Source organism: Galleria mellonella, unplaced genomic scaffold (assembly GCF_026898425.1).
Source record: "Galleria mellonella isolate WM207_F2 unplaced genomic scaffold, CSIRO_AGI_GalMel_v1 utg184, whole genome shotgun sequence".
In the NCBI taxonomy this organism is placed as follows: Eukaryota; Metazoa; Arthropoda; class Insecta; order Lepidoptera; family Pyralidae; genus Galleria; species Galleria mellonella.
The window spans coordinates 9,248,932-9,273,410 of record NW_026442025.1 but is presented as its reverse complement, the minus strand read 5'-3'; the positions used below and the strand labels follow the sequence as shown (position 1 = coordinate 9,273,410).

The window sequence follows — 24,479 nt, the reverse complement described above, 5'->3', positions numbered from 1 at the left end:
GTTCTATAAGGAACAGATTGCCAATTAGCAGACTAGAAAAAGAAAAAAGACATCAAGTTGCAACGTCATACCTTTTTTTTGGACGAGGATAAAAAAGGAATAAAAATACCATGTCATTAACTGTTCACTGTTGAACATAAGCCTTCCCCATAAGGGGGTTTTGCCCGTAATTGCGCGAATGGCAGATGGGTTGGCAACCGCGGCTAGAACTTGGTAATGTCTTAAGAGGGACGCTGCTGCCCATCCCTCGACTATAAAGTTCCCTTAGTCGCCTCTTACAATACTCACGGGAAAGGAAGGGGTGGCGTATTTCAGGCCGAGTCTACACGACAGCTGTGCTGTTGACATACGCTGGCGGGTTCCACTGAACGATGACATATGAGAATTATGCCGTTAGAGTAGGCTCAATGTAGCGAATTTATCAAGAATTAATCTCGACGACCGATCGACCTCCACGCGGTCCTCCATAGAAAACTATGGAGGACCGCGTGGAGGTCGATCTAATAGAGTATATATATATGACTACTAGCAATACAATACTAGCAATACAATAACAGAAAGCTTAGACAGCAACATTTTGCGTCTTCATTATTCTCATGTACATGGGCTAACGAAAATGTGTCTACGAACAAACAACCACTGTGGTTTCCAGGTTGAAACCGCATGGGGAATGACCTGACAGATTATACTACCAGCAATAGGGCCGTAAAACCCCATTACCGACAACCTCTTACCCCTGAATAGAGCATTGCGTATAAGAGCACAACCATTAAATTTATACAGTATGATCAAATCTTAAATCGAATTACTTAACTTTAATACATTAGTTTGATTAGATTCGTAATTAAAATTTGTACTAATAAACTCAGCTAAAGAATTTACAGCTCTGGACCGTTATAAAAAATGCTTAATTACTATCATCAAAATGTTATTGGGTAAATAGTAATTACGTGGGCTGTATTAAGGCCAGAATTAATGACATACGAGGTCTGTCCGGAAAGTTCGTATAAAAGTGTTCTGGAATGCGAGAAAGAGGAGTGGGGAGGCCAGGTAAGCGCAGGACCCCTTCCTTATGTCCCTAACAATGCTTCAGTTCTGGTCTGACCGCCGTGCGGTGCGAACTGGCTTGTCACGCCATCTGTGAAGTTACCTCTTAACGAAACCCCGTCGGCATGGAGCCCGCTTCCGTTGAAGAGCAGCGCGTCGTAATCAAGTTTCTCTCGAAACTCGGCAAGAATGGCCGTGAAAGCAAAGAGTGGAAGACATCCGGGGAACCACGAACAAAAAAATCAAGAAAATCCCGCTCAAATGTCAAGACAATGTTGATTGTTTTTTTCGATGTTCGGGGGATTGTCCATCAAGAATTCGTCCCTCCAGGCCAGACAGTTGATGGAAAATTCTACGTCGATGTGCTCAGACGCCTCAAAGCTCGTGTGGCACGAGTTCGTCCAGAATTGGCGCGAGAGGGGCGTTGGATTCTTCACCACGACAATGCCCCTGCCCACACCTCTCTTGTTGTCCGTGAGTTTTTGAGTAAAAATTCCATTACGGTGACCGAACACCCCCCTATTCGCCGGATTTGGCCCCGTGTGACTTCTTCTTGTTCCCAAAAACCAAATTGGTACTTCGGGGGCGGCATTTGGGGGACATAAATGAGATAAAAAAAGCTACGACGGGGCAGCTGAGAAACCTACAACCAGAGGACTTTCAAGGAGCCTTCTCACAGTGGAAACGGCGTTGGCACAAGTGCATTATGTCACAGGGGGAGTACTTTGAAGGGGATAAAATTGATTTACCTGAATAATTGTAAAATAAAATTTTTAAAAAACTTTTATACGTACTTTCCGGACAAACCTCGTATTCAAATATTTGTAACACTCACGCTACGGCCGTGCCCCGAAGGTATTGTGTCCTTACTAATGTTATAAATGTGAAAATAAGTTTGTTTGTTATCTCATAGCACCTTAGCAGCTTAATTAATCACTATGAAAATTGTCTATATACATATATATATATATATATATATATATATATATATTTAAATTTTTATTGAACAATAAAATGTGGTACAAAAGGCCCGCTCAATGTAATATATATGTACATATATAGATATAGAATAAAAAATGAGCATAAGTTTAGTATAATAATGAAATTTAGTATAATATATATAGTAGCACAATATAAGAGGTAACAAACAAACAAACTCACTTTCACTAATTTATAATATTAGTAAGGATATATATATTTTATTAGAAATCGACACGGGCTCTGAACAAGTATACCTCAGGTGATTAGAGCCCTTATTACCTTCATATCGTACATCATATTGGTGTTGTGTAAATTTCGCAAAAACAATCAACAGAATCATTATCCAATCATTTGCCATACACACAAAACAAATGGCATTATTACCATTACATTTGACAATACAATACACTATTACGCAGAAAAGCCCCCAGGCTATAACCACTACTACGGTCGGCAGAACAAAACTCGAACGGAACAGTTTCGAGTTAATTCGATAATAATTTGAAACTCAAATGTAACATTAACGAAAAAGATTCAATTATTGACAAATGGAGAAACTTTTTATAGAAGATTAATAAAATAATAAATTCATAAACATTTTAAATATTGAAAGTTGTTACTTTAGCTATTTATTGTCCATTGACAATATTGCTTCCGATATTTGAATAATATATTAATTCAAACATCGAAAGCAATAAACAATTAATAAAAATTTACATTAAATGATTAAAAATTTATCACAGTTTACCTTCTCTGTACTAATTAATAATGCCACTCACTATGAAATACTTCCGAAACATTCATTTCAAATATTATTTTGTTGCTCGATACTTAACATACAACATATATACGAGTATAATGTGAGATTAGTTAAAGTTGTGTAAATTAATGCCTTTCTATTATATCATCTCTATAAAATTACCAAATTTTTCTTAGAGAAACATCACTGTATATTCAATGATAGCGTAAATAATTAATAATTCAACTGCATCTATTTTACATTAATAAACTATTTGATAGTTACATTTATAGTACATTATTGACCGCTCCGATATAATTCTATTTAAACTTTCAACTTGCAATGACTTTCTTTTCATTTTGTCTTAATTATTTGTAGATTATAATATGATATAAAATAGAATAGAAAATTTATTATTAGCCAGAAAAAACACATTAAATACAATAGAAAATACAAAAATATTATAGAAATAAGAATTGTCTCATTTTAGGCAAAAGGAACTGGCTCAACTGAAGCTGTAAGTGTCCCAGTGTAATGTGTCTCTCTGTTAACGAAATACAACTACACGATATTAATTACTTCTATTTGTGCCGAGTTTTAATGTTTTCATTTAAAAATATTATTTTAAATAATATCATTTATCTATATAATGAATGAAACACAAAGTGTTAATTATAAGCATATATACAATTTGTATATATTATTATTAGTATTTAATAAGTATTTAATATTATAAATTGAATATATTGCCATGTAAATAAATCGACTACATTATCATAAAATAAATGTTATTCTAGTTTGTCATCTATTATAGAACCATTAAATTCAATACATGACTAAACTCGAATTCACGTTATATTTGCTCGAAAATGTATTCGAAATAAATTTGAGTATTTCTAACATTATTGTGTGACTACAAACAATAGTAACGTACAAAATACTTAACTAATAATACGAAATTACCGTCAATCAGTATTTTCGAGTTTATATAACCAAACTGTTGAATTTTATGACAATTGTGGCACTTTCACTGTGTGCCAGGTGTACAGTTTCTTTATTATATATTTATGAGCCTTAATGGGTCTTAGAGTTGACGATAAACATTTAAATATCAGCAACTGTTCTTTAATAACATGTTTACAGTAAAAGAAGATTAAATTTAATTATTTTACATACTAAAGAATAATTTTAATTATCAAAATATTAAGAAAAATAAAATGCATATTCATATCGAAAAGTTAATTCAACGTATGTATAATACATGATTTTGTAGGCATCCATATGTTATGTCTACAACAACTTACCGTATGTTTTACAGTACTTAACCTGTAAAAAATAATTAAGTTTGTATTTAAAAAAAAAAACATGTTCAGTTATAGCAAAACCAGCGATATTGATTTCAAAACTAAAGTGTTTAATCGATTGGATAAAATTAAAGTCATAAAATTAATATATTTTTTTTTATTAATTAGGGCTTAACGTAAATATATCCTTTTAAATAAAATAATAATAATAAATACGAACGAATTGAGAACCTCCTTAAAGTCATTTGAAAAAGTAGTCGAATGTTTGTTGTTTCTACTAGAAAATGTTGTCTTAATAATTAACATTATCGTATAATTATATTTTAAAACTATCATATTAATATTATAAATATGGTATATATATTGGTAATAAGTTGAGTTAATATATTATACATATTTAAATTATGAAATTTCCCAGGATGGCATCGAATCGAAATCTTATTAAATAGAATTGAACCCAAATAAACCTTGTCAACATTTTATAATCTTGTTTAAATTCATTTATTTTAAATTATTATATTCTTTAAGTAGTATAATGAAAAGTAAATAAATAAAGTGTATAATATATGTATTTAGAAGTTTACATAAGTATATATAACTTTATACGGGCAAAGCTGCTCGATAAAGCTAGTCAACTAATAAAACATTATGTTATAGCAGAGTTTCTCACGCCGCGCACTATACAAAATATAAACATGATAGTAGAGTGAAACTTGTAGAGAAATTTTGATTTATAACGATATATGCTCGCTATGTCGCAGGGAACGGACACGCAATAACCACGGGATATGTCTATTAACATATAACTATGTATGTATACCGTATAAGTTCTAACAGTACGTAAGTAAATTTTTGCAATTTTCATGTTTTGACTCGATTGGATTGTTAAAAGTAGAATCAGTTGCGCTAATCAAAAATTTATTATTTTAAACGAACACCCTATACTTAAAAGACTATTGAAAAAAATTACAATATGAGGAGAAATAGATTTGCTATGTAAATTTTGACTTACATAATGTTAGAATTTCACTAAGGATACGTACTTTTAAAATGGTATCGTATTAACTCAAAAATTTAAATTTTTGAGTTACTTACTATATAATGACTCGAGAACACATAAAGTACTAGTATAATAATAAAAAGTTGCTGTATTTTAGCAGTTTAAGAAAATACGTTTTTTGTCAATCTATCTACTGTCGGTATAAAATCTTCGCTTTCGGCGAAGTGTCACGCCTGCAATTCCTTCATTATTTCGGGTGTTCATATTCCTTGTTCTTGTGTTATAAAAAAAACACGATTACCCGTTTCGATTAACTAAATTTCAAATTCTTTAATTAGTATTTTGGCAATTTATGTATAAATACTATTAACATTTTAAAAATGTTTTTCATATTTTTTTTGTCCAATTTACTAAATTGTTTACAATCAGAGTTTAAATGGTTTCATTACATAAGTTAGATAATATTCTGATTTGTCAATATTTTCTCAATTTTCCAAGAAAAACAGGATTTTTAGTTTATGTCAGTTCTGTTAAAAACCTACGTATGTCACCATATATGTTATGAAGATGTATGCCAGTCGTTACGAGTCATTATCACGATAGTTTACACATAAATGTACTTTCATAATTCCACGCATGTTTAAGATAGCTAGCATCAAGATGAAAATAAAAAGAAATCTTGAAAAAAGAGAAAAAGTGAGGTACTAACTTGTTTATATTATACTGCCCTATAGTTACACGATCTCAAATCTTTAATGCAATTAATACAAATCTATGTTTTTTTTATACAATTTAGAATGGCAAACAAGCTGACAGTCCATCTGATCGAAAATGGTAACCGTTGCCTATAGACATGAGCCCAATATTAATACATGATTCCTATATTAATACATACATTATCTACGAACGCTCAGGTTACGGAATGAGCTCCCTGCCGAAGTTTTTCCAAGAGGTCTAACAATATTAAAATAAGGTCTAGTATCATATATTTGCGTATGGGGTCAGCAAAGCCGTTGCACGTCGACCCATTGGGATCTTTTGCGCTTCCCTCTGCCTTTATTATCATTTTATAACTCCTATGTACCTTTGTGATATCTACATTCTCTGACTCTGTATAAATACGCGGGAATCTGTGTCGAATACGCGGGAGTAGCAACAGTATCCTGAACATGTTTGTTAATAAATTGGATAGTCCTCTCGTGAAAATGCTCTCCGAGAGGACTAGATCATTATTAGTAATTAAGTATTAACATAGTTTTTAAGTACACTTACTAACAAGAATGGATCCCAGTTATCTAAAAATAAAAATAAAAAATAAAGCTGTTTCCAGTAGATTCATACACATACTTGCCAAGGAATCACAGATGCACATCAAGTGTTTCCTGGATTCCGATTCGTCACTGCATAATTTGTACGATGTGTCTAAAGATAGACCCATCTTGTATAGTATAATTATGCCTTACTGGTATATGTCCAGTTAAGGCATCCATTATGAGCGTTAAATATGAAAAAAAAAGATCTAGTAAATAAGAACCTATAATAAAAGCCTGTATCGTTGCTTTAACACTAAACTGATAAATTCACAACCTTATTAAAGAAAAGAATTCCAAATTGTTCAATATGATGCCCACAGCCACTTTCTACTATCGTAGGGGTCATCATCGACGAAGAGTTTACTCTTATACCCCACAGCCTAAATAATCGTGTACAATGCGGTTTCAGAGATTTTTTCTCCCACAAACACTCAGGAATGAGCTTCCTGCTGAGCTTTTCTCAAGAGGGTCTCATAAAGAGGTTTTTTCAGGGTCGGCAACGCGTGCGTAATAACCCTGGTATTACGGGCGTTCATAGGCTACGGTAATCGCTTACCATCAGGTGAGCCGTATGCTTGTTTACCACCTCAGAAGTATAAAAAAAACTTTAATTCAGTCAATTTAAAAATATTAATATGACCACAATTTGTATTAGATAGAAAATCTCTAGACATATAAGTATTATTATATCTAACTTAGAGAAATTGCTACAGCATTACGAGCAAACTTAATCAAGAAGTAATAAGCATCGATAAAAAGAATATCCAATGTAGAGCAGATAATTTATCAGAAAATCCAATTCGTCTCGATACTTTATTAGGGAAAGTGTTTTTGCTTGCTTTCGCGTCGCTGTTGCTCCGACATTAATATTGACTGAATTTGTAATAATTGAACGGGTGTAACTGATCGGTCGATGCCGTGCCATCTGTCATTGTTTTGGAAGTAAAGGGAATTCCGTTTAATAGCTGTAGTTAAAAATGTTGTATGGTATGATGATCTTATTCTAGAAAGTACCATCGCAGATTACGTTTAGTTGTTTCTGATTTTTTTTTTTATAGATTCAATTATTTTATTTTTCTTCTTTTTTTTTACTAGCGACGCTGCCCTTATTCGTATATATTTTTAAATAAAACACAGTCCATGTTAATAACTGATAACGTTTTTTTTTTAAATCGCTTGTATATTTCTTGAATTTATCTATTACGAACAAAAAATAAATTATACGTACAACACATATAACAATATTCTTGCTATGTATAATATAAATTATATGCTTATAATAATTTAACAAAAATAAGAAAAGAAATATAATGTAAAATAAAAAGAAAGTAAAAGAAATTAACAAATAAAAGAACATTAATCCTTTCTAAACAAAATCTTTTTTCTAATCTACTCGTATTTACTATTCACAAAAGGATACCCACTGAAATTATATAAGTTTATATGAACTTAATCGTATTATTATTATTTATTTTTAATTTATGCATAATTAACTTGCCATTACCTATTGATTTACCAGAGGGAGACTTTGTACAAAAGTCGACTGCTTGGGTACCTCTGTCCCATTAGTGTTTCAACCGTGAAGCAGTTGTGTTTGCATGGCTGTGTTTCGGTTTGAAGGGTGGGATATGGCGTAAATTTACTGGGTACAGAGAAACAATACCTGAGTCCTCAGGAGTGGCAACGCATGGGGGGTATCATGGGCGAAACAGTATACTCTGTTATGTCCATGGTACTGCTCTGTTACCATTTTCCATCAGGTGGGCCGTCAGCTTGTTTGCCATTCTAAGTTGTATATAAATTTTGAAGTAAGTCATTACTTAGTCTAAAAACTGTCATTTACGTAAGTAATTTTAGCCATTACGTAATGCAGTAGACAAATAATTGTGACTCTGTTTAAAAATAACGAAACTGTTTTAACCTACCTATACGAAACTTTTGTTTACAAACTTATCAACGCTCGAGAGAAATTTCCAAATTCTACCACATGCCGTTTTACGATTTGGTAATGTCATATAATTTACCACGGTTTTCCACGGATGAAACGTCTAGCTGAGTGATTTCAGCTATAAATATCGCTTGATTGCGTTATGGTTTTTGACCCATGGTGTTTATCGTTGTGCCGTGAAGATTATATAACAGTCGGTGTCGGCGAGAACTTTCCATAATTGTAACGTTCTCGAAGGGAAACTGTTATTTTCTGGATAGTTAAGGATTGTGCTAACGATCGTTATTTTATTAATGTTGTTTATATAATATGTCATTGTTTATTTTTATGTTTTTGGTGCAATAAAGAGTTAAATAAATAAATAAAGTTTCGTAACTACATACTATATTATACTCCTACTAAAAATACATCACAGTGCTAGTGGCTAAACTTTAGAATTCTCTACTAAATAATATCAGAATGGCACTGACCGTCCATGCCGTCATAGCTTAAACAAAAGAATAAAAAACCTACACACACATATACATATATATATGTATATGTGTGTGTAGGTGTATGTATATAAATATAATAATGAGTAGGGATAATATTTATATTATTATATGTATCACATCTCCCATATTCAGAACTAACAAAATTTTTCATCGTGCCTCCCACCAAACTGTTTATAATTACTCCTCTCCATCCAAAGGTTGCCTGGAAGAGATCACTCTTAGCGATAAGGTCGCCCATTGTTTTCTCATTGTGATTATTTCTTGTAATTATTTATATTTATAATAAGTTTACTATTGTAACTTTTTGGAGGAAACAATAAAGAGTATTTATCTATCTATCTATCTATCTATAATAATAATATAACACATATATAATAATGTGTATATATATAATTTTATTTATCTATATTCTATTATTAACTATATAGGTACTTATATTATAATTCTTTGTTTATCATAATGATTTATGCACCATATATGTTGTACTTTATATACAAACCCTGTAGATACTTTTTCCTTTCGGGTTCTCAAAGTTGACTAGAAGAAATCCCTTTAAAGAATAAATCCGCCTATATACATACTAGTACCAAATTAAGTAGATGTTGTATACATACATATTTATGAGTATACAATACAAACAGACATATTTATGAATACAAATTGTTTGTATGTGCGGGAATCAAATCCGTGAACATTGGAAAATAAAATGATATGTTAGACCGTCACACCATCAAGGTATTTATTCTTGTTAAGTTAGCCTAGTTGTGAGAGGTCAGAAGTTCTTGACACTAGAGTGCGCCACTATATACTATATGAATAGTATACTACTAAATTGGTTATAGTAGTACTATCTTACCTTATCATACAGAGTAATAATATTCTCGTAATTATAAAATACTGAGACATATTTTATAGTTAATGTCTAGCTATAAAATATGTCTGTCACTGTAGTTTTAGTAATGAAGTAAGCCACGATTTATGGCATATGTGCCGGCACAGTATATTCTGTGTAGGCATGGGTGATATTAGTAGCGCTCCGATATCTGTATATTGGGTTACTGGACTAGTATCGAATTGAATTCTTCAATTCGGTATTGTATGTTCGATAATCAATAGAATAGAAATATAATACCATACCAGAGGGAGATTTGGTACAAAAGTCGATTGCTTGGGTACCTCTGTCCCTTTCGTGTTTTTTTTTATGGGTGAAAATGGTATGGTAACCCCGCCTGCGCTAACGGGATACGCTGGCGGAGCACCAGTGAAGGGTGATAGATGAGAATGAAAACAGGTCAGTTAGCCCATCATGATGAATTCATCAGGAATTAACCATGATAGTTTCCAGGGGGAACCGGGAGGAGGTCGACCTGGTTGGGTATATTGCTAGCAATGAGATTCTCAGTCTCTATTACTAACAATCCCTTTCCCCCCGCACTAGGAGGTTAGGAATGTTGTTATCTAAGAAGAACCCGTAACAAACTCAACAGCTACTCTTTTCAAATTATAATGTACACGATAATTTTACATTTGTATAGATACTGTATGTAATCTTTATAATCTATATCATTCTTTGAAGGTAACAATAAAGAGTTTCCATTCATTCATTCATTTTTAATACATTGTTAATTTTCTTAATTGTACAATACCTGCTTGTACAACAATTAGTCAATTACCCTAAAGTTGTCTTGAAAAGATTGCTCTCAGCAATAAGACCGCCTTATTGTCTTATACAATTGTATCGTTATATTTATTAATTGTCTTGCTTATTTCCTATATTGTATAATGCAAATAAAATATACTCATTCATTTATTCATTTTCGGTTCTATTGGATGCACGGTTTTGGCAACTTAGGTTTTGGCAACTTATTTACTAATATTATAAATGCAGAAATTAAAGTCAATTTGTTTGTCACCTTTTTACATTATAATTACTCAATTAATCGTCACGTCAAATTTGATAAACTCATAGTACTTCTATGGAGAAGGACATAGGCTACTTTTGATTCCGGTCAAAATGCAGTCGAAACGCGAAAGAAGTCACAAGGAAAAACTAGTTTCATTATAAAGACAAAATGAGCACTGATTGACTTCACAATAAGCCCCTGTCACCTATATCAATACGTGACCCAATCTATGTACTATGACCGATATTAAAATGTAGGTAAGTGGTTATTTTAAATCATCACGTAAACATTACGCAATTGCAAACAAATCGTGAAGTTGCGAACGGTAAACCATCTATTTCACTAACTATCGCAACTTCTTACCTAACAGCAATAATGAGTACTTAGGTGTATATAAAAAAAATATGCTCACGACTCATATCCTTAATGGGGTAGTTAGGGGCATACTTATGTCGACTGTTGCAGGTGTATTGAACATACTATTCGACACGCACGCAATACGCCAGTGGGGAATGGGATTGCTAGTAGTGGAATACTATAGTATAATATAGTATAATACAGCCCCATTTGCTGGAAATATGCTCAATCAGGTTGCCTTCCAAGCAGTTCCTCCTGGAAAACATTTTGGTTCATTTTTGAGAAACTCATCACGATAGTCCTTGAATTGACCTGCTTTCATCTTCACTTATCATCCTTCACTGGTCTACCGACGTACACCGATAGCGTAGACAGTGTTACCATTCCGTTTTCCACCATTAAAGAAACCTTTTCACTAAGCGTGTTAAAATCCAACTAGCAAGTGCGCGAACCTACTATCAGCACTTATTAATTTTATTTGTTTTCGATGTTTTCCGTCACCGGTAAATTATAATATTATTTAAAATACTTGCACTTTTCTAATATCTTTTTTTAAATATTTTTAATATTTATACACGTGACCAAGTTCGAAACTTCATCCTTTAGACCTATTTAGATAATACGATAGTGTGTATTATGTGTATATATAATAAAAACACTTTAATAAAAACAGTAAAACAAATACAAATATTTTAAATAATAACAATCGATATAATGAACTTCCATCAAGAAATTCCAACACAAATAGGAAATTGTATAGAGCTCGGTTTAGTTTAGGACTAGATGATATCACGGTGCATGGTAGTACTCCCACCAAATTTGTATATTTGTTATATTTAATACGTTATGTTTACTTATAAAATGTAGCCTATATTATTTCTAAAACTTATGTTCATTTTTTATCCACATATGTTGCAGTCAAAACTCTTAACCAGTTAAAAGTACTTTTGACAAACAAACAAACTCACTTTCACATTTGTAATATTATTAGTAAGGATTACTATGTATTTTTATATAATAAATATTATAATGCATTCAGTAGTTTGTGTTACATTCATCACAAATTCTACAATACATATATTTCTCTGATAACCCTATTATTAGGATGTTGTGAACATGTTATTTTTCAGTTATTGCACTAAATATGATTAACTAGCGGACCGCTCCGACTTTGCACGGTTTTTTTAAATAAAAAGCAGCTCATGTTTTTTCGCTGATAATGTAGCTTTATAAAGGTAATTGAATTTTTAATATCCCTTACATATTTTTTTAATTCATTCATTACAAACACACAAATCAAATCTTAGCTCTCTATAACGCTAGTTTAAATTTACTTCTTATTTTAAGATCTGCCAACTAATGTTGACATACTACTATATATAACAAGTTTTATTTAAGCTTTCACGATTTTTTCTCCATATAGGTTGTCATAATTACATTCTGTATCTTATTTTCTTTGCGTCATGCATCAACGGCTGAACTGACGGACCGAATAAACAATTACTCGTTATTCTCAGAAATTATAAAACAATAAGTTCCCAGTTTCTCAGAAAGAGAAAAGTAAATATTCTCCATAAGTAACAGACACAATTTATTGTTCAATACACGAGTATCTATTTAAAAAATCTAGTCCCCACATCCAGGTCAATGCTCTCAAATTTTGACACGCTAACATTTTATTAATTTGTTTGCAGGTAAATAAACACACGCCACAAAGAAGCCAGCTGTGTAGATTATTGACCCAGTCTCGATCGCTCACCGGAAACATTATGCCATATAAAACATCTACTATCTAAAGCGGACCTGACTCGCATAGCTGGTACGGACCGTTCAATTATGCCAGGTTATTAGCACAGGGCAAGGATGGAAGAAGTGACATCGCGACCCAACGTGGAATACATCCCACCTTTACCACCCAAAATGAAACATAAGAGCTCAACATTCACGCAAATTACGAACGACGAGAAAGTAAATGGATACAGTGCTACAGATAGCCGGGCCATAGACTCTCTAAGTTCGATGCACTCGCTCGTCCTTAATTCTAAGACCCCTTCAACGGTATTCATAGCGGCGACTCAACCAGACAGACCTGCGAGTACGCTTAGCTCGGACGCCCCAACCAACGGTCCACATGTCGTCACAATCAGAATCAACACGGATACAGACAAACCGAAAGTGCCTAAAATATCGAGCGTGCATCTCAAGAGCGACATAGATTTCGATGCATTTAAACTAAACGATAGAAAAAATAACAGTCTTGTGAGAATCAACGTGGACGAGACACGGCCCAAAATACTAGAGAACGAAGAAATTAAAGATAAAGCCCCATACATATATTGCAATTCATTTGTGAATTCCATGACGAATATGGTGATGTCGAGCGGCCAGTGCTCCCCGAGTGACACACTTGATTCGGGAACGTGCAGCGATTTAGATGGAACTCCACCACCACTGCCTAAGAAGAAAAATCTTAAAACTACGAAAAAAGCCGTTTCCATAACGGTAATCGGCTCTAAAAATGGCAACAGTCAAGGTGATGTAGATTTCGAAGATAATGACTCAAATATATCGTGTGATTCTCTCAACAGCAGTGAGTTAAATGGAAGCGTGCACGCTGACGAAAGTCATAGCGAATACACAAGTAAAAAGGAAAAGAAACAGACAACAGAACCACCTGTTGCGCCCGTAATGCCGTCATTTATCGGGAAAACGAACAACAAAGACAGTAGCTTTCTACCACAAGGTCTACTTCAAGATATTAGAGACCGCTCAGCAAAACTCACTACCGTTGAAACTGAAAGTGAAGTGTGCGAGCAAGGGGAAACAAGCCAGAATATTAATGAAAATGCAAATATATCAAAAGAAAGCGTACTTACTTCGTTCCGTTTAGTTTCGCAGCTTAATAATAGTGCGCAAAAAACTGATGAAACTGAATCTATACCCGCGAACTCGTATAAACCGCCGCTGATTAGCGAGAGCACATACGAGGAGAGGAAGAACCAGGATAAGAAGAAACAAGAGAAAATATGTTACAGCAGCCATTACTTTGACGCGGACAAATTTTATGATTTCCATTTAAACGAAAAACAGTTCGATGAAAATAAATCAGTGAAAAGTGTCAGTGTGAGTGCTAAAAGTGAGTGTGACGATGGATCTGAAATGGAGTTCTTTGCTGGTATAAAGGATTACAAAAGCGAGGAAGCGCCATCAACCATAAAAAGTTCAAAGGGGACAATCCGCGGTGTTAAGAACCGCGTGAGAGCCGGCATAGCTACGTTCTTACAGATGCAGAGCACGACTAAGGTAATTTTTTTTTCTTTTTAATATCGCAACAAAATTTTCAAGTGACATCAAAGGTCAGGTTTATGATTTTGATCCTTATCAATGCTGCACCAATTTTAATAGTTCGTCTTGCAATCAACAGAGATTGCTCCCATTTTAACGTTGTCACGACTTAAACCGCTCTTGTTTTGTAGAACAAAATCTTAAAAGTATCATGTCAACCTGTGCGTTATACACGTACTGATTTTGGAGGTCGACTTTAAATGCATTCGAAAGTACAGCGATACACGTACGCTCGCGTTTATTAAAATTCTCATTTTCGACGGCCGTGACGTTGATGGGAATGTTATTGGATATTGAGCCTTCACGGCGTGTACATATAAACAATGACGAGGAACACGTACCAAGTAGAACAATTGACACAGGTTGTTTAATTTACAATTCATAATTATGAACGGACGTTTACTCCTAGTATTCTGTAAATTTAACGACATCAAAAACAATGGCAATTGTCATACTAATAAGTCATTGTAGCGCCGTTTATTGATGTAAAACGGTTTGTTTACGTAATTGTTGTACGGATTATATTTTGTGACGAAAGTTTCGACCACCTGTCATGTATTAAGACCATAACGCAGTCAGTTTTATTGCGTTATTTATAACATGAGATTATAGTGTGTTAAATAGACTTATTTACGAATGTTCTGACATTATCATTATTAATTATTTTGCCGCGGGATTCATAGTGTTGTAATTAATCGAGAATTATTAATAAGATACTCATCAGTTTTATTACTGTAATGTAATTAGAAATTGTTAAAATATACACTTTAAATGTAATGTTTAAAAAAGATGGTTGTTTTCTGCACAACTTGCTCTAATTATAATATGGGAACAATATTTAATAGTCTATAATTTTAAAGCATTAACCAGTATGTTGATATTGTATTAAAAAACAATTTCCAGGGCTTTCCGCTTTTCTAATGAGAGAATTGTCATTTCCTTTTACGACAGTCCCACGTTTGCCAGTAAGTATGTCGGAAGTATAACAATCATCCAGTTTTCTAACACAAGAAATATGAAACTCATCGCGCAGGGGAAAGTAGTTGAAAAAAATACAAGATCTCGTCAACGCCTCCGATAAGTATGTATTGTTAGAGAATTGAAAAGAAAATTGTGAAAAGTCGATAAGTCGGAACTCGGAACTATTTGAAACGTTCGATAACATTTTGTTTTCCTCGAGTCTGAGAGCTAAGGCCATCGTCACATGTTTCTGCTTAAGATGACTTCAGCTTGTCAATTACTTACAACATACGAATACTTTTTATTTCCGTTCATATAAAGTTAATATCCATTCAGTTATTTATACTTATTAAGAACTAATAAGAACCTGTTAGAAATATATGATTCTTTTCTGCCTATATTATTTCTAATTTTGGCTTCAAACTTTATAGTTTAATCGGTGGATCCTATAAACATATATGTAACTCCCTTGTATTCCACCTTTAAAGAATACAAAGCGTCGAACTAGATTTGTGAAGATATATCAAAAATAAATCATGTTACGTTTCAAAATTTTGTAATACTTATTAAGACATTAGTATGAGTTTTCTGCCAGCATTTCGAATACTTTTCATTTCCATGCATTCCATTTCATTTCAATAGCCATAACAAGTGAAAATCTAAGCTGCTATATATAGGTAAACTACTAATTATCAGTCAAGTTAGTATTCATTCATTCACGTGTATGCTCATGAGTAACAGATGAATGTGAGCATTAATAACAACCTGCCACGAACACGTCGTTCCTTGTCGAATCGAACGAGATTTATGAAGAAAACTCGATCGCTTGTAACGTATCTCGAACATTCCACTATTTTGCTTTCATATTTAAAAATGTTTTCGTGGGTATAAAAAATAATTGTAATTTAATTCCTGTTTTTAAACGACGGTATTATATTTATATTTACTAAATACTATAAAAAGTTTATTGGAATGTGACAGAATAGATTAAATAATATATATTTTTTAAACATAGCAACGAATCTATTGGCAGTGTCATATTTTTTAAAACTACCTAAAACCTTGTACCTTGTTTCTAATTTTCAGCCATCCTTAAATTAATTGCACAGAAAAAGCTAGTATAAAATGAAACCTTTAAAAATGATAAAACCGGTCAGGTATTTATTTATTGTAATAATATTAATATACAAAAAAAAAGGAAATTTTCGATTTCTCTATTATTTTTTGTATCTATGTTCGCTAATTCTAAAACCAATTTTATTAATTATTTTTTTGTAACCATTGTTATTGTTGCTTTGTGTTTTATTTTTTTGCCATACAACGATTGATATTGTTGCTTTATTTGCAAATTTTTAACTTAATAATACTTTTTTCTCTTGTCACTTATTTATTATATTTACTATAGGAGGTTCACAGTTCCCCAATTCGCTCCCAATTAATTAATTATTTTTTGCTATTCACAGGATTTATTTCGGTATTAATTTGTCTTATACTTACAATTATCGATCAATTTTATAATCGATTAAATTAAATTTCATTTTAATTATGAGTTTATTTTTTTTTATTTTTAATCAATCATTATATGTATTTTAATTGTTATTCAGTGGACATAAGCTTCAATTTGACCTTAATTAAAATTAAGCCTTCACAATCACGACTAGGTTCATTAATTAACATAACTCATAGCATTATTCTTATAGATATATTGGATTGTTTATTACTTTAATTGATTAGTTAAATCAATATTCAATGTTTATATGATATATAAATATTGATTTAAAAAGGGGAACTTAAATTATGTGGGTGGGTATGTAAAACATATAATCAAGGATACAGCTATTAAAAAATAATAATAAAATTATATCTTTTTAGAATACATTGATTATCTGTTGTCTAACAACAGATTATGAACAACAGAAACTAGATGTAAAGCATTGAAATTTTTAATAAATAATGCATAATTGCATTCTAAACTAATATTAAATTAGTTCCTAGGTAGTTATTAATTTTTCTGGAACGAATAATTTGTATGAATTCTTATTTTAATAATTCGTATTAATTATAATTCTTCCAGTTATTCATTTTTTTCTTTTTTTTTTCAAACTTATGAAGTTATACAAATAGAGCATGTTATGATGGATCCTCAGGATCGACAACGAACGAAGATACTCCTGATATTCCAAGTATGCATATACTACGATAACCGTTTACCATTAGACAGGCTGCTGGTAAACGGTATCACAGAAATACTAAGGGTACACGTTTACTACTTTTGTAATATAAAAAAATGTTTTTAATTATAATATTTATAAAGAGGAAAGATTTTATTATTTTATTTGTAATGGATAAGCTCAAATACTTATCCGATTTTAAAAATTCGCGAGTAACATATCATGGGCATTATTTTATTTAAAAAACCATCTGAACCCAGGATATATTGTTAGTTAATAAAAATCAATAAATAATACTCTATTTATCTCTTTACAACTCTCTTTCTCGTCAAGTTATTGTCTAGCTGGTAAGTTTCCTATTTATTTTTTGTTTACATTCCAGCACAATAAGTCACAGATCACTTCCCTTTGCCTTCCACATTCGAAACCTTGGTCACTACCGCACCCCACCATACTTCTTTTGCGTTTACATTCACTCATTTCGTTTATTTTCGTAAAACACTATTCACATAGCACAGCGTCCTGTGAGAGCTCGTCTGGACTGGGCAAAAATTGCTTGCGTACATTTTGAATTAACTAATTATCATATAATTCCGTGTCAAATCTAGTTCAATCTAGTTACGAAAATAACTGGATTTTACTGACAACGACGCTTCGAATTGTGATTTTTCTGTAGGAATTTATGTTCACAAAGTACTGGTAAGAAATAACAGCTGAAGATATAATGCAATTATTTACTCTTTGTAACAAATTCACCAGGGTAATTGCGTGTAGGTTAACAGAATATAATTATTGCTAAAAATGGGGCCATCACTAATTCACACACACTATTCTTCTGAATTAAATAAAGTCATTGCAATATGTGCATATTGAAAGTGGAGTACATTAATACCAGTCTCCTTGATATTATACATACATATCGCCGTGTGATCCCACCACTCTGGTGGGATGTTTAAGATGACCGACAGTGGGGAAAGAGATTGTTAGTAATGGGGTCAAATAGCCCCATTACCAGCAATGTACCCTGTCAGGTCAACCTCCACGTGGTTCCCCTGGAAACCATCGTGGCTAATTCTAGTTGAATTCGTCAGGATGGGCTGACTGACCTGCTTTCATCCTCATTAGTCATCTATCACTGGTACCCCCCCGCCCCCCCATTGTATACCGATAGCGCAGACGGGATTATCATACCATTATCACCCATTAAAAAAAACATGACCGTCAAAGAATTACTTGCACTGGAGCTGTGTGAATGGTGCTTAACTCGTAAACCTAATGGTCTAATAAACATTTATGTGAATAATTAAGATCCAAAATTATTAGCGTATATATTTAATTGCTTGTTTGGCACCTATACCTACATATATAACAGTCGACAAGAATGCGTACACGATCATTATAGAATAATCAACTCTCGAATAAATGGGCATAATTGCTTAATTAAAATCGCAGCAATTTTGTTAGTAAATTATAAAAAAGATCCGCCATCTTATATTCGTTACGTTAATTATTATTATTTTACTATGAAATGCCCGTGACTTCGCCTACAGGGATAGAAGTAATATACCTTCTCCCAAGTGTTCACATACGTTATCCTGTATGACTGAAATCAAACTCATAGAACTTTTGAAACAGTATCATTTTCATGAAACTATATATCTTCAACCGACTTCAAAAAAGGAGGATATTCTCAATTCGGTTACACATATATATTATGCCATGAAAATCATTACTATTACTAGTTCAGGAGAAGGAAAACGAGGCCGTTCTCAGTCCGTGTTTTTAAGTGTATTTGTTATTGTTGTTATGTATCATATTTGGCAATCATAAATTGATTAGAATAATTTATTTTAACTAAAAATATTCGCTTTTAGGATGATATTATACAAAAAACACATTAAGCTTAAAGCTTTTTTATTATGCAGATAAAACAAATACAGTAAAACAACTAGTATTCCTATTCAGTAAAAATAATACAAAATAAAAAGTTTAAGGTCAGTTGTGTTGAAGAAAAAAATAAGTTCATTGCATGGCTCTCGTCTGGAAACTGAAATCGTAACTAAAATAAACTCTATCTTTATTACAATAAGGGTGACTCAGTGGATGTTTTACACAATCGCATAGCTGTTACGGAACTCTCAAAATGTGGGCCTTGACTTTTCATGAGCACTTTCGTTTGACACTCGGCGAATAAAAATACAATTTACATACATAGCAGCACGTAAGTATAGTGCAACTAGTCGCCCACTTCGATCTCTTTTGAATATAATAATACTATTGCACATACTTGTATTGGTACACCGTGTGGTCCCGCCATAGAATGGGCCACCTATTCCTTTACCAAGGTCGTAAGAGGCGACTAAGGAAATTTTACAGACAAGTGATGGGCAGCAGCGTACCTTTTAAAAGGCTAACTGCTATTGCCGACCTGTTAAAATTTCAAGAGCCGAGGATAGGTTTATAAATGCTTATCTTATTTTATTGGGTACATAGTTAATTAATTAAATCTCTATAAATCTACTGACGTGACTAGTAATTAAAAAATAATAAAAATACAAGAGGATTTTAGTAGAAAGCATAAAAAAAAACAGAATTAAGGTCAAACAAAAGATAGACTAAAAGCGAGGAATCGTGTTAATATGAATGCATTGCAAATTTATGCATTTTTATTATAATTTTGATAGATTTTAATTGATAAAATAAATATTTAAGTGAAATATTGACAAAATCTGTAGTGATGTATTTTTTAATAAAAAACATATTAAAAATATAAAAAAAAACTCTTCATATACCTCAAGATATAAGCGTTCATATTATATATACTGACTATAGGTGAAGTATAAATAGTTATACGATATTAGTTTATTTTATTCATATATTAAATTGCAATAAATGATTATTTATTCGTATATTAGATTGCACTACGTAACATCTTTATTTTTCTAATTTTGAGCTTTAAATATATAGCATATATTTATAAATATATACTATTTACTTAACGCTCAAATAGTATATAAATATATTGCCATGTATATATTATTTGACAATTTAAGATAAATAAAGAAACTATTTACTTTATTAGTATACAATTAATATTTCCCTGTAATGGCATTGTAAACTATAAAATAATTTTAAATATGGAATATTCTTATTATTATTTTTTTTATAATACATTATTATTATAATACATATATAATAAATATGTACTTAATTAACTGTACACAATAACAATAATAACAAAAAAAAAGTAACAAAAATAAAAAAAATAACAAAAATATATGTTAACTGGTATTTAAATTTTGATTGCAACAAAACTTTGTTGTGTTCAAAATTTAAAAATTGTTAAGTATAATAAAGTTTATTGTACGTAAAATGTAAATTAACACATATTTTTCAAATATTTCAAAGTTATTTGACACTTCTTTTATCTCTAAATCAATCCCATTATGAGAGGATACGATTTGGTTTACACTATCTATAATAGAGGTAGCAACAGGAACTTAGCGTATGCCACATTTTATCCGGAAGCATGTACAAACAAGTGTAAATAATTCATACAATAAAGCAAAAAAAGCGATGATCGTGCATGTAATTAGATTATACGGTGCGCTACACACAGCAGCTGTACGCTTTATTTGTATTGTACAAAAAATAGGTAATCGGGTGCGAAAGTGTTTGAAAAAAACTTCAATTTGTCAGACACAAATTAATCAGACGCCCGCTGTGTGCCATGACGTTTGTACGCTAGGTTTTCTTCATTTCATACTTCGTTGCGTTCTATATTTTTTTCCATCGCGAAAGTTTAATATTTTACGTGTGTGAAAAAAATCTTTAGTGATGCGTTCCTGACTTTCACTTAGGAAAATAAAGAAGGTAGTTGTTAGCACTATGCATCAAATACAATGAGACCGTTTTTAAAATTAACACTCGAAACATTCTCAACAAAATAACAAACAATTAATAGAATTTAGGTCCTAACAATTTTAAATATATTATTTCAAATTATATTTGAATTATAATTGGTAAACCGCAAAAATGTCTTATTTTTATGTCACACTTCTGTAAACGATTGTACATTTAACCTGGTACACAAAAGTCGGTCAAGTGCGAGTCGGACTCCCAAGTGTACGGTTCCATACTCGTACTTAAAATAAATATGTTTAGATTGCAAATTATATTCTTATAAAATAATATAACAAATTTTATATACACGTCTCTTATGAAACTGATTAAGTCGTCCAGATAGATTGAAGCCTCAACAAAAACAAGAATAACAATGTATATTTTTATAATCATTACATATAAAAAAAGTAGGTACTTTGAAAAAAAAATATATATATTTTTATACAACTTAGAATGGCAAACAAGCTGACGACCCACCTGATGGAAAGTGGTAACCGTCGCCTATAGACATGAGCAGTACCATGGACATAACAGAGTATACTGTTTCGCCCATGATACCCCCCATGCGTTGCCATTCCTGAGGACTCAGATTTCTGAGAAGAGTATCTATCTAAATTGAAAAAGCACAGTTTAATTCCTTTATTTATCATTTTGATATACGTACGGAACCCTAACAGGTATAAGGTTGTACTGCAACCTTAGTTTTTATCCGATTCTTCCGCATACAATGCCCTCTTTGTAACGTCGATACCTCTATGAGAATAAATGTATAATTAAGTAAAATAATTATCTTTAGTAATTATGTATACTTCACGTTTCATTATTTGAGCGATACACTTTTTACGTATTTTTTTTTAATAGTTGAAGATGGCATGGTAACCCCGCCTTCGCTATTGGTATACGCTGGCGAGGCACCAGCAAAGGATGATAGGTGAGAATGAAGGCAGGTCAGTTGGTCCATAGTGAGTAATTGAAAAAAAATTAATCACTATGGTTTCCAGGAGGAAGTGGAGGTCGACCTGATAGGATGTAATACTAGCAATGGGGCTGTTAAACCTCATTACTAAAAATTCTTTTCCCCCTTTTTGCGTGTTAACATTGTACATCATCTTGCTTTTATCTCTATTTTATTAAACCCTATCATCCGCCATATTCGAGTATATGAATTGAAAACCTCAAAAGAAGAAGGATTTCACGCCGATTACGTCACCAATTCTATACCGATTTTCATTATTATTTTTACAATTGATACAGTTTACCCTCATATTGATTTTATATCATTTTGAATATTGAAATAGCTTTCTTAGCGGTCATCATATCATCATGTCAGCCTTTAACTGTCCACTGTTTGACATAAGCCCTCCCCTAATGTGGTTTTGCCAGTAGTTGCTTGGCAGGCAGATTGGCAACCGCTATTAGGCTTTGGAGATGTTTAAAGAGGGACTCTGCTGCCCATCCCTCTCCCTCCCTTAGTCGCCTCTTACAACACCCACGGGAAAGGAATGGGTGGTTAATTCTATGCGGCAACTACACAGCAAATAGTTTCTTAGCGGTACACTACCATATTGGTTCCAAACCATACGATAGACGTACTATACCGGATGAAGAAGGATAGGCTCTTTAATCCGGTTTTTTTTTTTAATATAATGCGAATGAAGTCGCGAGTAGACGTTTTTTTTTATACAACTTAGAATGGCAAACAAGCTGACGGCCCACCTGATGGAAAATGGTAATCGTCACCTATAAACATGAGCAGTACCATAGACATAACAGACTATACTGTTACGCCCATGATACCCCTCATACGTTGGCATTCCTGAGGACTCAGGTGTTATTCCATGCAAACACAACTGCTTCACGGTAGAAACACGAATGGGACAGAGGTACCCAAGCAATCGACTTTTGTACAAAGTCTCCCTCTGGTTTTATTATAAATTCAATGCTTATATTTATCTCGAAACCACATCTAGTGCGTAGACGTTTGCAATTTTACATTTTATTTTGCGGTGCGGATATGCGCTATGTGACCGCAAAATCGAGAAACCCATGGAAATAATATGGAACCCGTTAGTTTTGATAGTTGTATTCAAAATTATATGGAATTTATTTATACCTAGTATTGTTTTTAACCACAGACATTCTTTTTTAATACATGAAAATTATACGATAGTCCCGTTTGCGCTATTGGTTTACACAAGTGGGATACCAAAGAGGGATGATGGGTTAGAATGTATTCAGGTTAATTAGCTCATAGCCCTTCGTGACGACTTTATCAGAAATTTCCAGAGGGAGCTTAGTACAAAAGTCGTTTGCGTGGGTACCTTTGTCTCATTCGTGTTTCTACCGAGAAGCAGTTGTGTTTGCATGGCTATGTTTCGGTTTGAAGTGGAATATGGCAGTGAATTTACTGGGTACAGAGGAATAACACCTGAGTCCTCAGGAATAGTAACGCATGGGGATATCATGGGCGAAACAGTCTCTCTGTCTCTCAGTCTCTGGTATAGCTCATGGTACTGCTCATGTCTACAGGCATCAGTTACCACTTTCCATTAGACCGTCAGCTTGTTTACCATTCTAACTTGCACAAAAAAAAATAATCACGATGATTTTCAAAGTGAAATGCGTGGAAATCTGTTTGACAATGCATATGGCCAGCAATGCACTTACGAGATTCCTTACCCCCTCTCCACTACATACAAAATTTAGTTGTTTTCGATATAATCAAGAATAGTTATTTTTTTTTTATTTATAAAGTCATGTTTAGTGTATAAAATTTAAGAAAGAAAAGATATTCTGCACCAAGCTATCTAGTTATATGGTAATAGTAAACTCTACCGTCCTCTTATGAGGAGACACCCATATCTAATATGGTTTAATATGGTTAATAACCATATTAAACCATATTAGGTAAATCAATTAATATATAAAATTGTAAATTACAAAAAGATGATATAAATATAGGTAATGATTTATTACTTGCCATTATGTAGCACGCAAAAACAGCGCCTTGACC

At 32.6% G+C, this 24,479-nt stretch overlaps 1 protein-coding gene across 1 annotated transcript in view; it reads left to right on the top strand.

Moving 5' to 3' along the window:
- Positions 1-24,479, top strand: part of LOC113511996 (glutaredoxin domain-containing cysteine-rich protein CG31559-like) — a 118,730-nt gene that overhangs the window by 43,073 nt on the left and 51,178 nt on the right. Inside the window, exon 3 of the mRNA XM_026895741.3 lies at positions 12,782-14,390. Within this exon, the coding sequence (XP_026751542.2) occupies positions 12,951-14,390 (1,440 nt within the window). The 5' untranslated portion in view covers positions 12,782-12,950. The remainder of the gene's footprint in view (positions 1-12,781; positions 14,391-24,479) is intronic.